General features: G+C 50.0%; 9 protein-coding genes across 9 annotated transcripts; 4 read left to right on the forward strand and 5 right to left on the reverse strand.

Annotated features, from left to right (window-relative positions):
• Positions 1-2,750: 2,750 nt before the first annotated feature.
• On the reverse strand, positions 2,751-3,810 carry L3040_005345 (uncharacterized protein; the record flags this gene model as incomplete). The annotated part of the gene is made up of 3 exons (XM_066157338.1): positions 2,751-2,789; positions 2,889-3,520; positions 3,588-3,810. The coding sequence occupies 3 exons, from the start codon at positions 3,808-3,810 to the stop codon at positions 2,751-2,753; spliced, it is 894 nt and encodes a 297-aa protein (XP_066011644.1).
• A 1,832-nt stretch (positions 3,811-5,642) lies between these two features.
• L3040_005346 (uncharacterized protein) lies at positions 5,643-5,909 on the reverse strand (the record flags this gene model as incomplete). The annotated part of the gene is made up of 2 exons (XM_066157339.1): positions 5,643-5,790; positions 5,836-5,909. The coding sequence occupies 2 exons, from the start codon at positions 5,907-5,909 to the stop codon at positions 5,643-5,645; spliced, it is 222 nt and encodes a 73-aa protein (XP_066011645.1).
• Positions 5,910-6,191: 282 nt separating this feature from the next.
• Positions 6,192-6,684, forward strand: L3040_005347 (uncharacterized protein; the record flags this gene model as incomplete). The annotated part of the gene is made up of 2 exons (XM_066157340.1): positions 6,192-6,285; positions 6,347-6,684. 2 exons carry the CDS (start codon positions 6,192-6,194, stop codon positions 6,682-6,684), a joined length of 432 nt encoding a protein of 143 aa, XP_066011646.1.
• A 2,069-nt stretch (positions 6,685-8,753) lies between these two features.
• Positions 8,754-10,198, forward strand: L3040_005348 (uncharacterized protein; the record flags this gene model as incomplete). Its single annotated transcript, XM_007292533.2, has 4 exons — positions 8,754-8,897; positions 9,030-9,138; positions 9,206-9,673; positions 9,840-10,198. The coding sequence occupies 4 exons, from the start codon at positions 8,754-8,756 to the stop codon at positions 10,196-10,198; spliced, it is 1,080 nt and encodes a 359-aa protein (XP_007292595.2).
• A 1,426-nt stretch (positions 10,199-11,624) lies between these two features.
• Positions 11,625-13,322, forward strand: L3040_005349 (uncharacterized protein; the record flags this gene model as incomplete). Its single annotated transcript, XM_007292534.2, has 1 exon — positions 11,625-13,322. The coding sequence occupies one exon, from the start codon at positions 11,625-11,627 to the stop codon at positions 13,320-13,322; it is 1,698 nt and encodes a 565-aa protein (XP_007292596.2).
• An 877-nt stretch (positions 13,323-14,199) lies between these two features.
• Positions 14,200-15,281, reverse strand: L3040_005350 (uncharacterized protein; the record flags this gene model as incomplete). The annotated part of the gene is made up of 2 exons (XM_007292535.1): positions 14,200-15,004; positions 15,175-15,281. 2 exons carry the CDS (start codon positions 15,279-15,281, stop codon positions 14,200-14,202), a joined length of 912 nt encoding a protein of 303 aa, XP_007292597.1.
• Positions 15,282-19,048: 3,767 nt separating this feature from the next.
• L3040_005351 (uncharacterized protein) lies at positions 19,049-19,991 on the reverse strand (the record flags this gene model as incomplete). Its single annotated transcript, XM_007292536.1, has 3 exons — positions 19,049-19,608; positions 19,694-19,876; positions 19,931-19,991. The coding sequence occupies 3 exons, from the start codon at positions 19,989-19,991 to the stop codon at positions 19,049-19,051; spliced, it is 804 nt and encodes a 267-aa protein (XP_007292598.1).
• A 1,262-nt stretch (positions 19,992-21,253) lies between these two features.
• Positions 21,254-21,677, reverse strand: L3040_005352 (uncharacterized protein; the record flags this gene model as incomplete). Its single annotated transcript, XM_066157342.1, has 3 exons — positions 21,254-21,298; positions 21,359-21,471; positions 21,629-21,677. 3 exons carry the CDS (start codon positions 21,675-21,677, stop codon positions 21,254-21,256), a joined length of 207 nt encoding a protein of 68 aa, XP_066011647.1.
• Positions 21,678-22,252: 575 nt separating this feature from the next.
• Positions 22,253-23,740, forward strand: L3040_005353 (uncharacterized protein; the record flags this gene model as incomplete). Its single annotated transcript, XM_007292537.1, has 1 exon — positions 22,253-23,740. The coding sequence occupies one exon, from the start codon at positions 22,253-22,255 to the stop codon at positions 23,738-23,740; it is 1,488 nt and encodes a 495-aa protein (XP_007292599.1).
• Positions 23,741-24,414: the final 674 nt, after the last annotated feature.

Consider the following 24,414-nt stretch of genomic DNA (forward strand, 5'->3'; position numbering starts at 1 on the left):
AGATTATTTGCTTACTAACTTACGCTTTCCGGGACGGTTTTAAGCTCAAGGACGGCTATAGGACGGCTATAGGACGGTCTTAAAACGCCCGAGAACGGTCCTAAATCGGTTTTTATATAAAAAGACTAGTATTTAAAAAAGACAATTTAATTGTATTAAATAGTTTTATTTTAGCTACGATTTAACAAATTTAAATCGTTTGTTTTCAGATTCTATTTAATTTTAAGTATCGGCTTAAGGTGATCCATTAGCTATGCTAACTTATTAAAATCGTCCTTAAAAGAGATGGTTATCGGATGATCAGCTGACCGTTTAAATGTTCTTGCATTCCCCTTTAAGGTAGTAAAGGGTAGACTGCTAAGTAATTGAAAAAAAAAAATTTATTTGCTTATTAATCAACGTTTTCCAAGACGATTTCAAGTTCGAGGACGGCCTTAGGACGGCCACAGAACGGCTATAGGACGATTTTAAAACGGTCTTTTTATAAAAAGATCGACTTTTATAAACGACTATTTAATCGATTAAAGTAATTTTATTTTAATAATAATCTTTTAATAAAAAGACGAGCTCTAATAAAAAACGATTTAATCGATTAAAATAGCTTCATTTTAGCTACGATTTAAGTCATTTAAATCGTTTATTTTCAGATTCTATTCGATTTTAAGTATCAGCTTAGGGTGATCCACTAGCTATGCCAACCTCTTGGAATCGTTTCTTAGAGAGACTGTTATCGGATTGTCAGCTGACGGTTTAAATGACCCCTTACCTGCCTTTAAGGTAACCAACACAACCAACCAACAACCTATAATAATAAAAATCCAATCCACCAATCCACCAATCCACCAATCCACCAATCCACCAATCCACTAATCCACCAATCCACCAATCCACTAATCCATCCATCAATCCATCTACTAATCCATCCATCAATCCATCCATCCACTTACTAATTCACATCGATCTCTATACGATGCATCTTTTTATACCGAAATAAACAAACACCCAAACAAACACCCAAACACCCAAACAAACAAACAAACAAACAAACAGCCATTCAATGAAATAAAATAAGTACTTGATTTCCTATTCCTTACAGGTAAGTAGGTAAGTAGGTAAGTAGGTAAGTAGGTAGGTACTTACTCACTCACTTACTCACTTACTTCTTTACCTCTTTACTCACCCACCTACCTACTCACCCACCTACCTACTCACTCACCTACTTACTCACTCACTCACTCATTCAAACAAACAATCAAACAATCAAACAAATAAATCAAATAAATCAAATCAATCAAATCAATCAAATCAATCAATCAATCAAACAAATCAATCCATCAATCAATCAATCAAAGAGCAAAATAGCTTTTTCTCCCAGTCCCAGTCCCGCCGCCAGCCAGCCAGCTCGGGATCTATCTGTCTATCTGTCTGTCTGTCTGTCTGTCTGTCTGTCTATCTGTCTATCTGTCTGTCTATCTGTCTGTCTATCTGTCTGTCTATCTGTCTGTCTATCTGTCTGTTAATTGATTAATTGATAGGTTTGGTTTGGTTTATCTCTGGTCAATCTTTAGCTGCGACGTAAGGTAAACAAGGTAAGGTAAGTAAATAAGTAAATAAATAAATAAATAAACGAATGACGAATAAGTGTTCTTACCTAGTAGGCTTTTTGTTTTAGACCCTGACCGATCGATCGATACACACATCCACACACACACATCCTCTCCACACACACACACACACACACATCCACACATCCACACCCTCAGCGGCGCAAGTCAGGCTGCAATAATTATATATATATATATACATACATATTTTATTTTATATATTTTTTTTATATTTTTTTTTTAATTGCCTCCTAGACTAGACTAAGGTAGAAAGTAGCAGCCTCAGCCCGTAAAAGGGGTACGCACCGGCAGTAAAGAAACTCTTCTCTCGAGAGCGCTGTCGGTGACGTGCCAAGAAGCCAAGAAGCCAAGAAAGAAGGAACGCAATTCGAACTCGAATTTAGGATTAGGGAATTAGGGCGTCGCTGAGCAGATCCAGATCTCTTTCTTTCTTTCTTTCCCTCCCTAGAGTATCTAAATCCTTCCAAACCGCCCAATCCCAGCGAAAGCAAGTATCTACGTGCGAAATTCTGCCGGTGGGAGATAAGAGGTACAGGAATGAAGGCAAGCTGTATTCGAGAGACGGGAAGGACATTTTTAGGGGGGAGCTAGGTGGCTGGGTAGCTAGCTAGCATGTATGTATGTAGGTATATATATATATATGTAGGTATATATATAGGTATGGATGCACGCACGCACGCACGCACGCACGCACGCTGGAGCCTAGCAGGCAGACGCGGGAAGAAGAGACGTGAGCGTTTTGGGGGAGGGAGAGCGGCTGCTGCTGCTGCTGCTGCTCTTGCAGTTGGTATGTTTGTGTGCGGCGGTGGGATCTCGGATCTCAGAGGGGGGGTGATTGAGGGCTTGCAGATGCTTCGGACGGTTGGTTCACGTGGGCTTAGGTAGGGAAGAGGGGGGAGGGAGAGTTATTAGGATAGATAGAGAGACAGGTAGGTAGGCAAGTGCGGGATATCACTTTTTACTACTCCGTTTGATTTCGTGTTGAGGCTCGCTTAGTAGATGGGTAACCGTCGACGGCCGTCCTGCGGGAGCACTCTTCGTTACGATGCATACCGCATACCATCATCTTTGAAGCTTATATCATCATCATCATCATCATCATCATCATCATCATCATCATCATCATCAAGCTTTCGCTTTATTTTCCCGCGCCTCGTGAAGTGCCTAGCGTCATTATGAAAATCAGTCCCTGCTTCACTCGCCGTTTCCGCTGAACTGCCTCGGAGGGCAGAGGAGGGAGGAGGCTAGAAAATAAGAACATACCGCCATCAACTTTTTCCGCGCCCCAATCGAGCAGATCCCGCGCTCGATCAGGTCCTCCTCCTGGTCGTGCAGCTCCAACAAGCGAGACGGGCTCAGCCCTTCCAAGCACGCCGTGTACTTGTGCAGCCGCAGCGCGTGCAGCCACTTGCGCAGCCAGCGCGGATCCACCTCGTCGTCTCGCGGGTACGGAAGAGATTTCCGAGGGCGCGCCGGCGGGGTTCCTTCGGCCGCGCGGAGCGGGATGGCGGTGAGGTTGATGAGGGTGAGCTGGGCTGCGAGCTGGGCCTGCACGTCGTCGTCCTCGCGGGCTGGCCTTGGGTCGGGGAAGCGGTGGTTCCGGGACGAGGGGTGGCGCGGCGAAGGGGACCCGAGATAGTGCGGCGAAGAAGCGGCGGGTGATGGTGAAGAAAATGTCTCGGATGACCCGCGCGATGTCTGGGGTGGGGGGGAAGATGCAGATCCCGTCGAACGTGACCGCTGGTAATGGATCGGGCTCCGCGAGTGGAAGTATGCGATCTTGTTGCTGTTGCTGCTGCTGCTGCTGGGCGCTGTCGAGGTGGTGTTGATACTGCTCACGCTGCTGCTGCTCGGCGAAGTCGATCCGGGCGAGGAGCTGAGAAAAGCCGGAAAATCTACCAGGCGTGTCAGTGTTCTTCTCTTCCTCCCCCAGCACCCGGATGATAGGGATGATTAATGTACCTTTGGTGCAGAGCCGAGCGTCGGGGATGGGAATGTATCGGGTGGTAAGTTCGGCCTCTCGCTCCCGCAGCACCTGCATCAGGACGCGCACCTGCTCCAGCGTCGCGTCTCGCATCATCTGCAGCGTCGCGGTCATGCGCTGACTCTCGTCCAGCATCGATGTCCATCTCTGCAGCTCGCGCAGCTCCAGCGCCAGCTCGGACGCTTCTGACGAGTGGTCCATTCCGGGTATCTGTGCTGCCTGTTGGGTAGTTTTTTTTTTTTTGTTTGTTTGTTTTTTTTTTTTTTTTTTTTTTTTTTTTTTTTTTTGATTTTTCGCACGACAATATCGACGCGCTGGTGGATGGTGTGATTGTATGTCGAGGTCCGTCTTTGTTGCGTGCTGCGTGCATCAGGTCTACCGGTCGAGAGATGGCTCGGGGGAATTCCCACCTACTTGTACCGACGGCTGAGTCAATATGAGAAGGAAACGCGCTCGGGGAAATTTCGATCCCCCGCGAACGTTTGAGGGGGATTCGGCTTGGCGTCAGGGGTGGTGAGATTCCCCCACTCCTTTACCGTGCCCGGTATATAGGCTTCAAGCATCAGCATCAGCATCAGCATCAGCATCAGCATCAGCATCAGCATCAGCGAGAGTTAAAGGTAAAGGACCGCCTCCCATCCACGCAGAGCAAGTTGTAATCTGCGTGTAGATTAATTCTTGTTTCATCGTCACGATCGTCGACGGAGAGGCCAGGAGAGTGCCTCTGCGCGGGAGAACGACGGGTAGTGCCAGTTATGTGTATACTACGGGTGTAATACTGCGTAAGGTCTGTACGGTAATACTTCAGCTCCAGGGACGAGGAGGGTCAGGCGAATCAAAGAATCCGTGCTGGGATGGACGGAGCTTCCAGTCCCGCGGCTGGTGCGGGCGGATTTACTACGAGTACGAGTACGAGTACGAGTACGAGTACGAGTACGACAGAGCCCTCGAAGCCTGCGCGCCGGCCCACCCACTGCACATTCCCCCTACTACGTACATTGCCGACAAGACATCTCTCTTCGGCAGCCATTCTCGTCAGAATCCATTCGTACGACCTACGACCTACGACCTACTACCTACTACCTACTACCTACTACCTACTACCTACTACCTACTACCTACTACCTACTACCTACTACCTACTACCTACTACCTACTACCGCTACGTACTCCTCTCAAGCTCTATCCGGTTGAGTTCGTGCTGCTACAGGCAAGCCATGGTAATTTGTGGGTCATCGCTTCTCGCCAGGGATCTTCGGTCACAGCCTTGTTTAGGCTGAATAAGTATGCAAGGACGGATGACTGTCGTCGCGGCGTGGGAGGTAGTAGTACCGGTACTAACTAGTAGTACTAACCAGGGTGGATGATCATGACGGGCAGGAGATCAAGCCTACCTACGGGACGGGGGTGGAATCGGGCGGAGAGCCGACGGACATCTGCATCGCGTGTACGGCGGTACAGTAAGTAAGTACCGGTCCCTGGAGCGGCGAAGCACTGAGCATCACGGGAGCCCTTCACGACGACGTACGTAGTAGGAAGCCCCAGATATTGCATCTGGATGGTGACATGGACAGGTGGTGCCCGGCTAGGTTTCGCGAAAGGATAAGAGAAAAGCATACTGGAGATGCGAGAAACTTCCGAGAACCTAAAATACCAAAGATTGATTTTCCGCAGAAACTACCTAGGTACGTAGTAAGTGAACCGGTGGATACGGGGCCGCGCATTGCGCGCTCTCATCGGCGGGTATATTTCGCGGATGACACTGGTGCCGACCTCTGACGGCAGACACTGGCCGTAATACCTACGCGCTGCTGGTCGTGCAGCTTCCACTCGCACACGCGGTTGGGCCCGTCCAGCCACTCCCACCACACGGTAGCCCGTCCAGGTCTGGTCGATATTGATGAGGATTCCGGGGTCGGTGGGCTGTTGTCATCAGGACTCGGTGAAGCTGAGGTCTAAATGGAAGAAGTATGGAGAAGGATTGAAGCCTGAACCTTCAAGCCAGCCTCGGAGATCTCGAACCACCCACCACCCTACCCGACATCCACCGTCGCATCAGTCACTCTCTTCACGTATGCCAGCCATGACAGGTCCCTCTTTGCGTCAGGTGTGCGTTGCTTGGAATTGGCATGTTGCCGGACCTTGTGGCGCGCATCTATTCTATGACATCCGTAGCATCGCCTATCCAACATCAGCACAGCCCACCAGGGCATGTTGCCATCTTACTTGTCCACGCGTGTCTCCAAAATCGCCTTCACAGTCTCGCCAGCCTTGACGTGGATGATCTTGCTCGACGACATGCTGGGATTCGGTCCTCCATGACACGCGATGTCGTTTGAGCGGACGTCGGTGATTGGCTGAGAACATATCTAGATCTGTGAAGAGGACTCAGAAAGGGAAGAACGGACGCCGTCGTAGCTTGGAGTTCGAATGCCGTAGCTGACGGCTGGTTTGGGTCAGCGAGGAAGCCGTTGCCGCCCAAGAGGAAAGGAAGGGACGCCGTACGGTTAGTGACGCCGCCCGCTCCTAGCGGCACGAATATAGAATGCGCAAAAGTGAGAGACAGCGCCGAGGCGATCGGAATGGTGCTTTGGAATTTCACGGTGACACTTGGCGGGGGCACGAATAGCGAGGGCCGGAAGAGAAGTCACAAAGCCGGGACGAGTGCTCACCCAGGTAGGTCCCAGACGATACGAGAAAGGCAAACGCTGCTAGAAACACTCATACCAGAGGAAAGGAGCAGCACATCGGAATCGGGTTCCTGTCTTCCGCCACCATCCGACGCGCATACTCCCATCAGCAGAACAGCGGCAGCAGATGCACCAACGACGGCACGCCCAGGTCCCGCCCGCTGGCACTCCGCCGGCTCCATCCCACCGCTCGGAGCACCGAGCAGGAGCTCACGAAGCCAGCTTTTCACACTTGCAGCCAGCCACCACCGAACACGGCGAGGACGCCCCGCTCCACCCCACAGAGGGAATCGTGGAGGAGGAAGGCGTTGCGCTGCGGCCGCGGTCGAGTCGATTCCGTGGGCCCCACAGGCACGGCTTCGGGCGACGGTCCCGCATTGCCTGAGAGGAAAGCAACCCATCAATCAACCAGCGACTGCCTGTGACTCCTCAGCTGTTCCGGGGCGGAGAATGTAGCTTGCAAGAGGATGCCCCTGTCGCTGCCGGATAGTATCTGATGGCGGGAGGAGGTATACTGCCGGGGTATAGTCTGGAGGAGCGATGGACGAGCATGGCATGATTCAGCCCTCTTGTGGTTTTACGGGATGGATGTAGAGCTACCGGTACCAGCTTATGGGTTGCACGCGTTCCGTTCTCCGTTCCGGATGCGGGAGAGACTCTACCGGCAAAATCGGCAATAGAGGCGGGTGGTGAGACGTGTGGTAAACAAGCCCCTATTTATTAAGCGAGCTGGGCCGAGGATGGCCTCGGGGCCAGGAAGTTGGGCGGTATACACCCTTTCATCTGAAGGACGGTTAGGGATGAAGGCTGATACCGGTAGATCGAATACCCCCTTCCGGCAGTCAAGGGATATATATATATAAATATGTACATAGCATATCATGCGCTCGCTGACGTGGATGCTCGACTGAATGTCGAAGATGCTTTTTATCACATGTTTGATGCTCCGCACTCGAGATTTCGTGTCCCGTGCACCTCTCTCACAGCTGCTGGCTGCTGTTTCCCGCGTCCTGCTACGTTTTGCGACATCTTGGGTCGGAAGACGGGGGTACCATGTCTTATATCAGCAGACTTGTGAGTTTTTACAGCCGTCACATATCACGACGGCCCATGGCGTTGATATACCGGTACCGGTACCACCACCGCGCACACCGTTTTCCCAACACCCCCTCCGAGATCGATCTCTCTCTCTGGCGCATCCGCTTCCCGCGAAAGTTGCGTGGCAGGCACGATTGTCTCTCGGATTACCGGATGAGGAACAGCCTGTCCTGACCGGCTCGCAGCATTACCGGTACCGGTACCTCGCCGGCGAGGTAACAACAACCACAGCCAGGATCGCGAGGTGGCCCTTCGTGATGGCAGATGGGCAGATGGGCAGATAGATACGTAGTAGCTCCACTCGCTGGTATTCAGAACCTCGTTTATTTATTTACCTTATGCACGCCATGCGTGCAAGGACTTGAACTTGGATTTACATAGGTATACATATACATAGTAGTACGTAGATGAGAGAAGCCAACCCGTCGGAAATGCAAATGCAAATGCAAATGTGTGTCAACGCGGCAGCAGAGCACTTGCATCGCGTCTCGTCTTGCAAGTGGGTTCTTGGAAAGAGCTCCGTGTCAGCTACGCTTCGGGGCGCCTGCCGTCGGTGGTCTTTCGTTCCTGTTCACGTTGGGAAGAAGGAGGAGGAGGAGGGAGTGTTTGATTTTGGTTTTGGTTCTGTTGCTTGCTTTGGAGATGGGTGATAGAGCTGGCTGGCTGGCAGTGGCAATGCAGGGGGGGGGGGGGGGGGACGGAAGCAGGTTGATGGCTTGGTTATGATTGAGGGTTGATAGGGTAAGGTACTTACTAGTTGTTATTTTCATTGGTTGATAGTTTTTGTGGGGGGGGGGGGGGGGGGGGGGGGTTAGAGAAGGAAGGGAAGAGATAATAGAACTCGGTCCCGAAGATCGAGTCAAGAATGCGTTAGATTGTCGAGTTAATAAATCAGTTATGAGATTGCGTCGGTAGGTGCAAGTACTACGTAGATCCAATGCTTTTTAAAGATATGGTTGTGGGGATCCGGAGATCGAGACGCAAGGGATGGCGGATAAGCAAATAGCCGCCCCAGCCCCCACTACTGTACCGGTACCCCCACCTGCTCGCTTCTTCCAAGCAAACAGAGTTCGCTCCGGCCTTTCTTATCGGTTCCGGACACCGGCATAACGACAATCTAGGTCCATCCCTTCTGGATCGTGACTTCACTGTTGTATCAAGCCCCCTATTCTTTACTTGCTTGCCATGCGTCTTCCTTAATTCCCATTTCCAAAATTTCTCCTCATCTCAAACCCACTCACCACAGTCATTCAGCCGGACTGTGCGAGGATTCTCCGCTGGTTGCCAGAATCCAATCCACATCTCCCTCCGCCGTCGATCAGCACAGTAAGCAGGCGAGCAGGCAAGCGAGATACGATGAAGCACCACCTCATGGTCGGGACGTGGACGCGCCCCGGCGCCATCTTCACGTTTGCCTTTGACGACGAGACGCTGGGGCTGGAGATGGTGAAGAGGACGGAGGTGGATAGGGATGAGCCGATTTCGTGGATGGCGTTTGATGTTAGTGTTTTTGATTTGTTTTTGTTTTTCCAATGGAAAGGATTCTGTCAAGTGACAAATATTTGTGTGTGTGTATGAGAGAGAGAGAGAGAGAGAGAAATAATTGCTAAAAAAAAGATTTTATATCGGCAGCATGCGAAAAAGAACATCTATGGCGCGGCGATGAAGAAGTGGAGTAGTTTCGCCGTAAAGAGCCCGACGGAAATCGAGCATCTGAAGAGCATGGACATGACGCATGAAGGTACCCTTCCAGCAATTCGGAGTGTCGATGTTGATGTGGAGATTAATGTTGATATCCATATGAGCAGTGGCGGCCTCCAGTCCTGACACCAACACACGCGCAATCTTCCTCCTGCCCGCAAAGCAGCCACCGTACAACGTCTACGGAAACCCCTTCTACGACCACGCCGGCTACGGCAACGTGTTCTCCGTCACGGCGGCAGACGGGGGCCTGGACCAGTGCGTGCAGAACTATCCGTACGAGCCCCGGACGGGCATCCACGGCATGGTGTTCGACGCCTCCGAGACGTACCTGTACTCGGCCGACCTGAGGGCGAACAAGATCTGGACGCACCGCAAAGATGCCGAGGGCAAGCTGACGCTGGTCGGGTGTGTGGAGGCGCCGGATCCAGGCGACCATCCGAGGTGGGTGGCGCTGAATGGGCGGTACCTGTATGTGTTGATGGAGGCCGGCAACAGGCTCGCGGTGTATGTGATTGATGAGCAGAGCCACTGCCCGGTGTTTACGGGCTTGACGTATCCGTTGATCCCGCCAGGTGGGTACTCCTTTCTTCCTCTCTCTCCCGTTTCCCCCTCCCCTTCTCAATACCAATCTCAATATCAAGGCTATCATCAAAATACAAACATGGCCATAGCCCTGTCATATCCACCCCCCGTGAAGAAGAGCAAATAGTAATCCCTCCCATACTAACCCCCCCCCAGGCATCCCCAACCCCAAAACCATGTACCGCTCAGATGTCTGTACCCTCTCGCATTCGCGCCAATATCTCTTCGCGACCTCGCGCGCCAACTCCTTCTCCCTGACGGGCTACATCGCAGCCTTCAAGCTGGGGCCCGAGGGGAACATCGAGCGCCAGATCTGCCTGAACCCGACGCCGACGAGCGGCGGGCACAGCAACGCTGTCAGCCCGTGCGACTGGAGCGACGAGTGGCTGGCCCTGACGGATGATCAGGACGGCGGGCTGGAGATCTACCGGTGGCAGGGGGAGTTTCTGGCGAGGGTCGCGCGGTGTGAGGTGAAGGAGCCGGGGTTTGGGATGAACGCTATCTGGTATGACTAAGGGAGGAGGGAGATGAGACAGGTGGAGATGGGATAGAACTGATGAGATGGCTTGCCAAATAGATCGTAACTTTTTTTCATCCGGGCATGTTTATAGACCAAGCCGAAGGAGGCCAAGCACAGTCAGTCGTGCTTATAGAATCAACTCATTCGATTTCATCGGAGTTAATTTTCCTCTCATTCTCTCGATCCAATTGATCAGAATGAAGCATTTCTTAAGAGTCGCTTATCGATGTCAAGTCATGCTTTTTCCTCTGCTGTAATCGTCGCTCAACCTTGAACTTCATCTGTAAAAAATCGCGACCTGGCGCCAAGCGGGACGCTCATCAAGGCGGGACAGTAAAATCTCAAATCTGCCCCTTTATCATGAACATAAAACCAACCAGCTAATATCTCGTGATTGTTTCTGCACAGAAAGATGCAGCATATTGATATTGATAAAAACCCATTAATTAAATCTTAATCATAATTTGTTACTCGTTTATTGTGTTAGGTTAAAGTAATGAAAATGGTCCTTTGGGTGGCCTTTTCGGCCTGATTGGTTTTGGTGCATTCAAGGGCGTATATAAGGTAGGTATAGGTATTAGGTAGAATTGCCGTGTAGATAGTAGATGGAACAAGCGAGGAGCACAAAAAATCGGACTTTGGTTAAAGCCTGTGCATCGCTGCTAACTTCTCTTTGATAAGTAAGAGCTTTTGTAGTATGATAGATTAGGTCATTTGTTTTCGATTTATAGGACGGTTTTTTTTTTTTTTTGAATTAAGGCTGTAATTATTAAGATATTCAAGGCAGACAAGTACAATTGACTTATTCAGGACGGTTTTTAGCTATGTTTTCACTATATTTTAATATATTCAGTCACCAGAAATGAATGTATCTTTATATTTCAATGCACGTTTGTAAAGTAAAGTTTTTTTGAGCATGTAGATATATTTTTATCATTGTTTATATTAGTAGTTGTTGTTTGATAGGTTGTGTTCCGTTACTGTCCCGCCTTGGTGGTGCCGACTTGCTACAGCAAGTCGATCAATTCTTTCGAATTAAATTGAAGGTAACCGACGATTATCATACATACCGTATCTGCCCAAATCTTTCGTTCTCGTATCGGAACGGAACCTAAACATTTATTACCCCTCCATGACCTTGAAGACCCCGCACTGTCGTATTGCCGCCCCTCCATCAACCAGCATGGAGGGCACAGAGGGGAGAAGGTCGGTTAAGATCTCTTCCTTTGGGCCCTCTTTTCAATATCTTTTTTGGAATACAAAGCTTTTTATCTTCAAACTCGATTCTGTTTAAATTTATTTGTTCACGAAGATTTCATCTCTGGAGCAAGCAAGCAACGACTACCTCCAACGACCACCGAACGACTACATCCATCTACAGATACACACCCCTCTGCATCCAGCCCCCGAACACCGTAACCATGTCTCCCACGCCCGGCATCCTCTATGTGACTATGCAACCCAAGCCCTCTCTCCCACTAGACAAGTTCCACGACTGGTACAACAACGAACACGGCCCTACCCGACTCCGCCTCCCCTTCGTCTCAAACGGATTCCGGTACCGCGCCAACGACCTCGAGGTCGGGAGCACCGGCTCCGCTGAGAAGCCGGAATGGATGGCCATCTACGACATCGCCGACATGGCCGAGCTCACCCGGGATGCCTACCTGCGGCTCCGGGACCCGCCGGTCAAGAGCCCGCGCGAGGCAGACACCATGAAGGAGATCACGGTGGACCGGAAACTGTACGACCATCTACAAACCTGGGCGAGCAAGGACTTCACCGCGCTGGAGGAGGTGCAGAACGAAGGGCGGGGCAACGTGGTCGTGGCGGTGTTCCTGACGCTGCAGCCGGGCGAGGAGAACAGCGCCGAGATCGAGAAGTGGTACCAGGAGGAGCACGTCCATATGCTGTCGAAGATCCCGGGTTGGCTGCGCACGCGCCGGTTCGTCACGAGCAGCATCGACAAGAGCGCCGCGGTGGAATATCTGGCGCTGCACGAATACGCTCCCCAGAACGGGCTCGGCGGGGAGGAGTTCCAGGCCGCCGTGTCGACGGACTGGTCGAAGAAGATTATGACCGGCACGTCGGTCGTCAAGGGTAAGAGGAGACGGGTCTACGACTTATACTACACCTTTGGGCCAGCGCCGCGGTATCTTGCCTCGAACCTCGCGAGTTGGGAGTCCTCGGATGTGAAGAGCTCAATTACGAGGACGATGCCGGAGTCGAGCGGTGGGTTTGGCGCTATCGAGAGCTTCGTTACCATGAGAGATGGGGTGGAACTCCCCTACCGCCTTGAAGGATCGCAGGAGACAGACGCGCCGCTGATCGTCCTGAGCAATTCCATCTTGGTGGACTACGGGATCTGGGACGGGTTCCTGGCGGCGTTCTTCGCGGTGCCGGCGAACAGGAAATACCGCGTCCTGCGCTACCTCACGCGCGGCCGGTCGTCCTCGACCGGCAGCGAGAAAGTCACGGTGGATGTTTTGGCAGCCGACATCATTACCCTACTGGATGCGCTGCGGGTGAAGAAGGCAGCGGCCGTCATTGGCGTCTCGCTAGGGGGCTGCACGACCCTCAACACGGCGCTGAAATACCCTGAACGCGTAGCCGCTTTCATATCCTGCGACACGTCTTCCAAGTCCCCCGCGGGCAACTCGAAGGCGTGGGGAGAGCGCATCGCGCTCGCGGAGAAGGGAAACGCATGCGCGGCCTCGGGGGAGAAGATCGTGGGCGACGAACTGGCGGAGATCACTACGCGCCGCTGGTTCGTACCTGAGAGCTACGACGGCGGCGCGATGGAGAAGACGTGTTTGAGGGTCAAGGAGATGGTGAAGAGCAATAGTCTAGAGGGTTTCAAGAGCAGCGTGAATGCGCTGTTTGAGTATGATCTCCGGGAGGCCATGAGGGGGAGTCAAGTCAAGGGCGCGTTTGTGGTGGGTAGCAAGGACGGCGTGCTGCCGGGCACGATGAAGGAGATGGCTGCTGCGTATGGGGAGGGGGCGGGGGCGGGGGCGGGGGCGGGGGCGGCCTATGAGGTTATCGATGGCGCGGGACACCTGCCTATGGTTGAGAAGCCTGGGGTGTTCGCGGATGTTGTTACGAGGTTTTTAGGGTAGATTGGAGCGTACATGCGAAGGATCGATTGTAAGTAAGTACGGGGATCGAATCTACTACCTACCAGGTTGCAGCGGAAAATCGGTCGCGGTGGTGGATCGATCTATTTACTTCTGATCAAACTCAAGACATCAGCAACCATTATTTTGTGTATTCGAGGTAGCGCGTCGAAGGTAGCTCTCCATTCGCATATCGCGAGATCTCGGATCAACTACCTACCTACCTTACTTCGTCTCCTTCCTCTCATCGCACTACACTGATCGTCACTATTGAACAACTGAACCGAAGCACGAAACAGAACTCATCGTATGATACCAGGCTTTCTCAACCTCTCTCTCATCTTTCTTTCCTCTTTCAAGTCCAACTAAATGAATGGTAGCTAGCTAGCTAGCGATCCCCTCTTAGCCTTCAGCCATAACCACGACATCGATCGTAGATTGAAGGCCGAGAAGATCTACGTATCAACTGCGGAGGGACGAGCGAGCATCTGCCGTTCTGAAATACCCTTTTGGAATCACTGATTGACTGACTGGCTGGCTACGGAGAGAAGCAGAGATGGAGGGCGAGGAGATTGGGGATTCAAATTTATGATGTGTTAGTAGGTCGTGGTCGAAAGTTTGTTTTGGTGTGACTTCCATGTTGTGATTTTACTTCGTCGCTTGGATTTCCTTTTCGTCTTCTTGAGCTATTTATCTTTTACGATGGGGTTTAGTACGTTTATATTTGTTCATTTCATAGCGAGGGATTCTAGATCTTGGGGGACGTTTTTTTTGTGGGGGGGTATTTTTCAATCTTCATTCGATTGTTTAATTTGTTTATTTTCGTTTCGGCATGTCTGTTGAGATCCTACTATCGCATCTCTACGCACACCATCTCGAATCAAATCTCCAGCGCCGCCGCCGCCGCCTCGCCCACCAACCGCTGAATGGCCTGCCCGGGATGGTAATCATTGAACCAAAGACAGCTCACCCCATCCTCGTTGAAACACGTCGCATCCGGCGCCCCATAGGCCGCGGGATCGTTCAACACGCGCTCAAAAGCCGGCGTCGAGTCGACCACCCACGTCCTCACCTCGTCGCCCTTGGACGCGGCAAACTTGGCGACGGCGTCAGTCAGCAGGGCGTTGTACTTCGCCACCGCCTGGGTCACGGAGTCCCGGGCGTAGGCGTCGTTGGTGAGCATCATCGGCGTGCGCTGGATGGGCGGCACGGTCAGCGCGAGGAAGTTCCGGGCCCCGGCCGCGAAGAGGGATTCCAGCTGCGCCGTGTAGGCGGCCATCAGGGCGGCGGGGAGGGTGGTGGCCCAGCTGGAGGTGTACCAGCCGTTGCCCACGTCGTTGACGCCGATCCAGATGGCGAAGAGGGAGTTGGAGGAGGTCCAGGCTGATGCGGCTGGTGATGGCGATGATCCGCCGGGGTTCAGATGGGTGTTGAAGAGGGCGACTTGGTCGGTGAGGGAAAGCACGGTGGGAGCGAAGGGGGTGACGAGGGAGGCGTTGGTGGTGGCGCCCCCTGAGGCGAAATTGTAGGTGAGGATGTTGGGAGTCCGGCTGGTGAGGAGGGTGATGAGCCAGTTGGGGCCGCCGCTGGTGGTGAAGCCTGGTAGCGGAGGGTTGCCGATGGGGTTCTGGGCTGACGGAGGGGCGAGCGTGATGTCGAAGCCGGTTTGGGTGTAGGAGTCGCCGCTGAGAAGAGAGGTGTGAGTGAGTGGATGGATACACAGATAGGTAGGTGGTTTGGTGCAGACGGAAGTAGTGGTAGTGGAGAGATGGGTCGTGCCAAAGAGGAGAACGGGATAGGACAAGATAGGCTGGCATAGATCATCGTATAAGAAAGACACAGAAGGTAAACTTACAAAGCGAAAATGTATTCGAAAGCGCTCCCGTTCCTGGCTTGCAGGACACAGGGTGCGCCGGCCACGGCCGAGGCGAGAGTAGCGAGGGTGATAAGTGAAGAGAGCATCGTAAGAAGCAAATCAGCGCATAAACAAGGATGCAGTATACAGATAGATCGGTAGAAAGGTAGGTAAGTAGCTGAATAAAGGAGTCAACGTCTATCGCCTTGTCTTCTCTTCTCTATTCAAAGCCTTGATCAACAAAAAGAATGAATAGATGGGTAAAAGAATGAATAGTAGCGAGTCTGCCGACCTAAGAGAATGGAAGTAGCGGAGAAGCTAGGGCTCTCGTGAATAGGGGATGGGGAAGCCCATATTTATCCGTCTTATCTACCTACAGTCTGATACGAGATGAGGTGTAATGTTTACATAATTGCCTTTTCTTCCATTCTTCCGTTTTTCCGTTCGGTAGAAGGGATCATATCAACGAAACAATAGGGAGCTAGGATACCGGTATGCCTAGGTGACCGTACAATTAAACGGTAGGAGAGAGTGAAACGGCCAAGCATATATCTACTCCACTGATTTTGGCTAACTTAGAGCTTGTATGGCTCGCAGATGCAAGCCAAGTTGCATTACCAGAATATTCTTGCATCTTCAAGTTGCACGTCAAGATGCAAGAATTGAGCAATCTGTATAGCTCGCGCACGTGAATCTTATAAGGTATGCATCTGACCTCCTTACAACTTGCAATTGCACTATGCAAATCGAATTTACAGCAAAAAGCTCTAACTTCCAAGTTGCAAGCTATTTACCCCTCCCCTCCCCCCCTTTCTCCTTCCCCCTTCCCCCTTTTGTTTCCGCTTATTTTGACTATCTTTTCATCCTTTCACAACGCTACCTTCTTGCAAAAGCTTCTTTTATAGATATTCTGAGAAAGCGTAATTTGCGCAATCGCAATATCGGTGTTATTATCGCTGCGATAAGAGCATGCGCCGCTACTTGATATTATAAAAACACTCTCGCAAAAACACTTTAGCATACTTTAAAGATGACAGGTCTGTAATAAGTAGAAGAGCTCTTTGCAAGCCACTTATAGAGAATTAAAAACAACCTAAGAGTCTCTTCAAAATATTTTCGATATATAGAAGACTTGTTAACACCCAAAGCCAAAATGCGGAATACTCGATACATGCGGATTTACTACGTCGCAGGCGTAAGTATTACCCCTCGAGGGTAGGGAAAACAGGGGGTTTAAAGTGGAAACTAAACTTTTAAGGCACCCTCGAGGGGTAATACTTAGGCCTGTACCGTGGTAAGAAAGAGACTCGCGGGGAAAGCCTTTCTGATGAGAAACCTCGAGTTTGAAAGAATCGACATGACGAGGTAGCGTTATTAATCTGAAGTTTACTACGAAAGAATGATTAGTAATCATAACGGATTAATTTTTTCTCAAGTCTTTTAAGTTGCAGATTGCTATTTAATTTTCTCGTTGCGAGCCATACGAGCCTTAAAACGTACAACTTCCATTGTTAAGTGAAGTTGTTCCGGTTTAAGATTAATTCAACTGCCTACCGGTAGTTGCACAAACGTGCAACTGCGAGCTATACACACCCTAAGCTTTTTTCGCATGATGAATGCTCCGCACTCCGTGCTACTTAACTGCGGTTGTTAACACGGTACAGTCGTGATTGTTACCCCTTAAGGGTGCCTCAAAAGTTTAGTTCCACAATAAACCCCTTGGTTACGACGTACGTACTAGTAGTAGTATATGTTTTACTTTCCGTACAGCTCGGGCCGTAAGTATTATCCTTATTCATTTGTTTATCTACTTATTCACATTTTCAAATTATCCCTAATCTCGATCCTCAACAATATCACCGAATGGAATATTCCTCTACCTAATTGCATTCCATGATGCGTACGTACTCCGTAGGTAGATATGCGGGCGGATGGATTATATTACCCAGGCTCTCGTGACTCGTCTGCTGTTTGGGATTAATTGATCAATCAGTCACAACGCCCGCGAATGGAATCTAAAATTCAAAACATCCTCGGCCCCTTTTCCCCCTCTCTTTCCTAAACTACTACGTACGTAAGTGCTATGTTAATCAATTAAATTAATCATGACGTTCGCGGTTGATACAGAAAACCCTCGGGTCCTTTCTTTCCCTTGCCTTCCCCTCCCTTTCCCTAAACCATTACCAATCTATCTAGATGTCCGTTCCGTATAGCTGGAAAGATAAAGAGTAGGTTTGCTGCAGAAAGATAATGTAGGCGTCATCGTGCGGCTGGCTAAGATGGTATTCGAACAAATCCAAGGAGATACGGAGTAAGGCCTTCGTTTGTTGACGCTTGCTGGAGCGAGAAAGAAGGCTTTAATAAGATTGTGAGGATGGTGAGTGATAGTATATCGCTTCGTCTGTTCATGGATAGGGTTGTGGCCAGCGACGACGGATTTCTGAGCCTGTGCGTGGCGCTGGCTACGAACCTGCGATATTTTTAATAATATTCGTAAAGCCAATTAAATAACGCAGTCTTATAAGTAATCGAAGCGATGCACTTTAATGCTAGTCGTATTTCTTGTATTTATCGGTGGAACGAACGACGATTAAAAATACGGAATAAGTATTACAATATATTCTTTTATACGTAACTCGAACTCGATATTACCGACTAGCTTGATAACTTTATTTGATAATTGAATTCGGCTTTCTTTCGAACTCGATATAGAAAGCAGTATTTACGATCGATTATATGAAGACGCTAAAAAAACGAAGTAGATACGGTAGCGGCTTAGCTTTTCGGAACTCTCGGAATTGCTATACGTTAAAGGAACCTCTAATAAAGGCTAGCTCGAAAACGCTTACAACTACAATCGATTACGGATATAAGAGGTCGGACGAAAAGGAAAGAAAAAAAAAATCTTGATCGGATACTCGATTAAATAATCAAAAAGACGGTATATCAAGCTATTAATAACTTATCGCAATAAAAAGCGACCACAGCACTTAAATCAAATGTAACCAGATATACCGTTAACAAAAAGCATTAAGATATGTTAAAGCTGCGATACCGCGGGATCAAAGACTTAGGACTTTATATCGATTTGCGTCTTTTTTCTTACGGGTTTTTGATCTTATTAATATAAATGAACTTTGTACTTAAAGAACTATTCAATTAATTAGCACCACCTTCTTTACGAAATGTTCAAATCAAGACCTGATGCCGGCACGCTATTATACCCTTAAGGAGGTGGTAAGTCGGACTCCTCTTTAGGACCCGCAAGAAGCGTTAAAACAATACTGTGATAACAGGCCAGGTCTCCTGGGCTTATTCTCATGTGCGCCAAGCTACTTCCTTCTTTTCCTTCTCATATTCTCTCGTTCCCTTCTTTTCACCCGTGAACCATGGTTCACGCGTCCTTGGCGCTCCTTACCTTCGTGTATACAAACCTCAGCTTCCTTCAACCTCTACACTCGGTAGTTGTTGACTCTAAGCTCCATGTGATCCCCCGCGCTCCCGTGAGTTCCTCAGGTAATCGCTTAAGGTCGTCACAAACACCACTACTACTACTACTACTACGATTGATAAGGTTGCTTTAGTCGACTTTCATATGGTAGAGCAGCGGTGCAGCATACCCAAGATAGCATTTTGCTCAAGATACTGTTTGTTTATTTGTTCAAGTCTTTTCGAGGGCAGATGAGATTACACTTTTTATATAAGTGTACTCCGTATATACAAACTTTAGCACGTATATACGCGGCGAGGTCTTTCACCAGCCACACAGCCTTCAATAGAGCCGCGAATTTTGGAACCGAGGCGATCGCCGTGTTCCAATCGCTTAAAGTTTACACCGCAAGGAAGCCAGCACCTCCCTCCAGCCTCCATCTTTTTAAGCCGCCAAATCCGCGCAGTTCCCGCTACTCGGCACAGCGGTAGCACCCAAATCCTCAAACGCCCCTGTGACATCTTTAATCTCCAGGCCCTTCAACCCCTCCAGCCACAAGGCCGCCATCTTCTTGTAGCCCGCCGCCTTGGGGTGGATGCCATCGAGCAGCTCGCTCGGGTCGACGGCACCGCTCATATCCACCACGGCGACGCTCTTACCGGCCGCGGCGCGCTCTGCCACGATGGCGGGGATGGCAGCGTTGTACGTGTCCAGCGCGGGGTTGAATTCCTCGTAGCCCTCGCCCAACCGGATGATCTGTGCCACGAGGACCGCCGCACCCGTGGACTCGATGATGGTATCAATGAGCTTGCCCAGGCGAGCCGGTGCGTTGGCGACATCGACGCTGTGCAGGATGTCGTTGGAGCCGGCGTGCAGGAGCACGACGTTCGGTGGGGGGCTCTGGGAGAGGATCCAGGAGGCGGAGGTGCCGATGGCGGTTATCTCCTGGCTCACGTAACCATCGTTTCTGTTGTTGTCCCAGTCGCCGGAGGTGGTGGAGCCGACTGGTGGACAAAAGGGGGTCAGCTATTGCTTTCCTTGACTGTTGGGAGGGGGGGGATGGGTAAGGTATGCTTTTATATCACGTACCGTAGGTTACGGGGACACCGGAGGTCGAGATCGAACATTGAAGGAAGCGGCGGTAAGAATTCATGGGGTTTTGTTGGAAGCCGTAGGTTATGCTGTCGCCTAGAGGCAGTATGCGAAGAGATGTGCCGCTGGGAAGGGAACCCGAAGCCCTGACTTTCAGGTCATTTTCACGAGGTAGAGCGACTGCTTTCATTAGATCTCTCTCTTCTAACTATTCCAAGTTTCGAGGTCGCATACCGGCAGAGCCCACCAACGAGCTGCTCAACAGCAACGCTTTGCACAAAGTAGAATAGATCATGGTTGGAAAAGGGATGGGAATCTCGACAATCGATGCGAGCAAATGCGAAAGAATGAAACGACAGTAAACAAACGATTGTCGAGGGGTCACAAGAGGGAATGTCGAGGAATATAATACGCCATTACTAGAGATGGGCATCCCACTTATATATAATATATTACTTAATATGATTTTATGATTTTACCGACAAGGAGATTGGAGGACATGAAACATTTCGGGCGGGTGGGGCTCTTCATCAAAAAGCTTTTCGCTTAGACGTGTTGGCAGGGGCCATCGGATGAGAATCTGTTTCGTGGGAATGAAAATGCGTGCGGGAGTTCAGGAGGGGGTGAGTGCGTTGTCAAGAATAGAGTGGGTGGCTGTTTCATTGCGGTCCGTTGTGCCGGAAGTAAACAATAGGCCTAGATTTTCCGCTTCTCGTGGCCCAGCTGATTGCTGTTATTATTCTATTATTAACGTCGGATGGGTGGCAGGCTTTGCCTGCCGCCTTGAGACCTCTTATAAGTAAGGTACGGCGACGTGCTAAATAAAGAAACGCAAAGTATTATCTAATCAAAAGTACAAACCACGTTAAAGAAAAACTCTCTTTTAGATAGCTATAGGTCTTTAATCCCGCGGTATCGCATAATCTTTACAACCTTTAAAAGCATTTCAAGTTGGTATAGCGCAGCTGCAATCGATTATGCTCTTTCTTTACGGATAAGATAGATCGTAAGAAATATAAATTTTCGTCAAAGGAAAAAACTCAAAACCAAGTTATAGCGTATGAAACGTATATTAATATCGATTATCAAGATAATCCGTGGCCGGATCGGAATCAGCTAAATGGCTTATTCGAAGGCGTAATATCGTAGATCGTTTTAAAGCTCTTTTTATCTCTCTTTACCCCGTTCCTTTTTTATCGCAAATCCTCTTAGTACCTTCAATCGGTATGCCCGTTAAGTATAGATCGTAATCGGCGTGGTCGTCGAGATAAGAAGAGACTCGTTCGAATAGCCGATAAAAAGAAATCTTTTCAAAAGGCTACCTTGATTCAATGTCGGCTCTCCAGACTCTCTTTGCCGCAAGAAAAAGAGCTGAAGGTTCGTAAGGGGCATCTCGTATAGGCAAAGAATGGTAACCCCCCGTGGTCCAGCTGATACAGGTTAAGAAAGCGTAATTTTTGCCTTTCCTGGATAATTATTTGAACTTCGTCTGTTGTTTCGTTAAGACTGTGCCAGTTTCAGATCACATGATATTTATATCATAGTATCGTCGTAGACTCAGAAGCGGCCATGCTGCAGATGTCGGTTTGGTGGCATTGTAAGCTAGACGAGTTAGTGATCGCCGTTCTAAACATGTAGTGGGAATAAGTGAGAGACCATAACTTTACTATAATCGAGATCGCAGTCGCTCTGACATGCTCCTTCGCACTCACTTGGTCCCGAGAGAATTGGGATGGATGTACAGCTCGCACCAGCGCAGTTGATCATCCACTTCCCTGAAATCCTCAGGAGAAAGGAATTCTGCTGGCATAGGATCGCTTGATAAGAAACTTTTTTAAGGTAGAATACAAGGTGGAACTGGCGTCGAATATTTTGACTTTGATTTTGATTTTGGATAAATCCTGACGATGGATATGAGGTAGGATGACTGACTTGCAGTTCCGAAGCGAGGGTCGTGGGGAGATGACAGGTCATGTGACATGGTCACGCGGATGCTCCTCCTGGCAAGTGGGGGTGATGACTTCTTTCCCGGTCGGGTTAGTCCATTTCCAATAAGGATATGCATAAACACATACTCGGCTAGGCTCTTCTGCAAAACAATCCAACCGAATCAAAACACGCATGTGGCTTTCGTCTGTTCTTTATGATACGATCGCAACAGCTCGGAGACTTGTTCTTCCATACCGACAGGTCAGCCGCTGAGATTAAGACAACGTCGCGACCTCGTGCCTCGGTACATTGTCATGACTTCTTCTGGGACCATACCAAAACACCATATTGGGCTTGCGACTGCACATCGGATGTTTCGATAGCTACAATGGATAAAACCTGGGGCGTCCGCACATAGCCCGTTTTTATTTTTCATCTTCATTTCCATCTTCATGAGCAAGCCTCTCCTGCTGGATCGTGGGCTGCTTGTAAGAAAAAACAAAAACAAAACAAAACAAAAAAAACTCATGACTCATTGTAATTCAAAGACATTCGCCTCGACGCCACCGGCCCTCGTCTCGCCTCAGCTCTCCCTTTACCAACTTTTCTAGTTTCTCAAACAACACAATGGGCTCTATCGCAAGAGATACCAATGTCGACCTTGATGTGATCATTATCGGCGCCGGTATTTCCGGCATCAACGCCGCATACCGTATCCAGAACGAGCTCCCAGGATATAAATACACCATTCTGGAAGCTCGCGATGCCATCGGAGGAACATGGGATCTCTTCCGCTACCCAGGTATCCGATCAGACTCAGACCTCCACACGTTTGGATTCGTGTGGAGGCCGTGGTCGAAACCCAACTCCATTGCCGACGGTCCCTCTATTTGCAAGTATATCCGCGAATCTGCAGAGATCAACGGAATCGACAAGAAGATCCGCTTTCACCACAAGCTTCTCTCTTCGGATTGGTCCTCCAGCACCCAAAGATGGACGTTGGATGTTGATGCCGATGGCGAGAAGACGCAGTTCTCAGCCCGTTTCATCATCTTCAGCACCGGCTACTACGACTATAACACACCGCTCAAAGCCAGCATCCCAGGCATCGACGACTTTAAAGGAAAGATGATCCACCCGCAATTCTGGCCCGAAGACTACGACTACACCGGCAAGAAGATCATCATCATTGGCTCCGGTGCAACTGCCATCACCCTGCTCCCCAACCTGGCCGACAAAGCTGCCAAAGTCACTATGCTGCAGCGCAGCCCTTCATATGTCATGGCCCTGCCCAAAGTCGACCCTACAGGCGATTTTGTGCGCAGGTGGTTCCCAACCTGGCTCAGCCACACCCTCGTGCGGTGGAAGTTCCTCATCCTCCCTTTCCTCTTCTTCCAATTCTGCCGCTCCTATCCCAACGCCGGACGCAAGATCATCCGCGCCAACACCCAGAGACAACTGAAGGGCTCTGCCATCAAACACGACCCGAACTTCAAGCCATCCTACAACCCGTGGGAGCAACGTCTCTGCATCTGCCCCGACGGCGACTTCTTCAAGGCGCTGCACGGAGGCAACTGCGACATCGTGACCGACACCATCAAGACCGTCACTGCTAATGCTATCGAGACGGAATCCGGGAAGATCCTGGACGCAGACGTGATCATCACCGCCACGGGCCTCAAGATGCAACTCGCCGGCGGCTCCCGCGTGACCGTCGACGGCGCGCCCGTCAAATTCGCCGACAAGTTCGTCTGGAAGGGCGTCATGATCCAGGACATCCCCAACGCAGCCGTCGTCATCGGCTACACCAACGCGTCCTGGACGCTGGGCGCCGACGCCACCGCCGTCCTCGTGTGCCGCCTGCTGAAGCACATGGATGCCAGCAAGGAGACGAGCGCGGTGCCGCGAATCGGCAGGGAGGCGAAGATCACCGCGCGCCCGATGCTGAACCTGAACTCGACCTACATCGAGAAGGCGAAGGGGGAGCTGCCCAAGGTGGGTGACGTCGGGCCCTGGAAGCCGAGGAAGAACTACCTGACGGATTACTGGACGGCCGGGTATGGCAGCGTGACTGACGGGCTGCAGTTCTCGCGGGGCTTGAAGAAGGTTAATTGAGTCGATGGATAGATGGTTACTAGAAATTAAGTGTATGATTAGGTGGCTCGGAATAATGTTATATTGGCGTTGGTATGAGACGGGTATTATAGAGCATGTGTGTGTGTGTGATCCGACTCTTTCATCTACCTATCTAGATTTTGTTTTTGACCATTTCTGCGATTGTATTCCCTCTTTTTCTAAAAACAGCTGATATACATACATACATACATACATACATACATACATACATACGAACTATAAATTTGTTTGCTCTCCCATGTACATACATCTACAAAAGCCTTACTCCTCTATTCCTCTCCTCTCTCCATCTCTTTTGAAATTTCTCATTCTCCTTCTCATTCTCATTCTCATTCTTATCCTCATTCTCATTCTCATTCTCATTCTCATCCCCTTTCAGAATTAGAAAAAATGGATGGATAATGAGAATGAAAGAAAAGGGGGGTAAAGATCCAAGTTGGAGGGAGGGAGGTAGGGAGGGAGGAAGGGAGAGAAACTCTGCCTATATGATATATATATTTGCCTCCTGCTCCATTTCATCCACGTCTACTGCCTCTCCCCACCATGTCTTCGCCTTCTTCGCCCTCCACTTCATCTCATCTCATCCCATTTATAAAAATACAAAGAATACAAATGGACGCAGGCAGATATCCGCATCTCCCTCGGGGGCCTGA

Source organism: Drepanopeziza brunnea (genome assembly GCF_022702325.1).
Source record: "Drepanopeziza brunnea f. sp. 'multigermtubi' strain 214-2 chromosome Unknown ctg8, whole genome shotgun sequence".
Classification (NCBI taxonomy): domain Eukaryota; kingdom Fungi; phylum Ascomycota; class Leotiomycetes; order Helotiales; family Drepanopezizaceae; genus Drepanopeziza; species Drepanopeziza brunnea.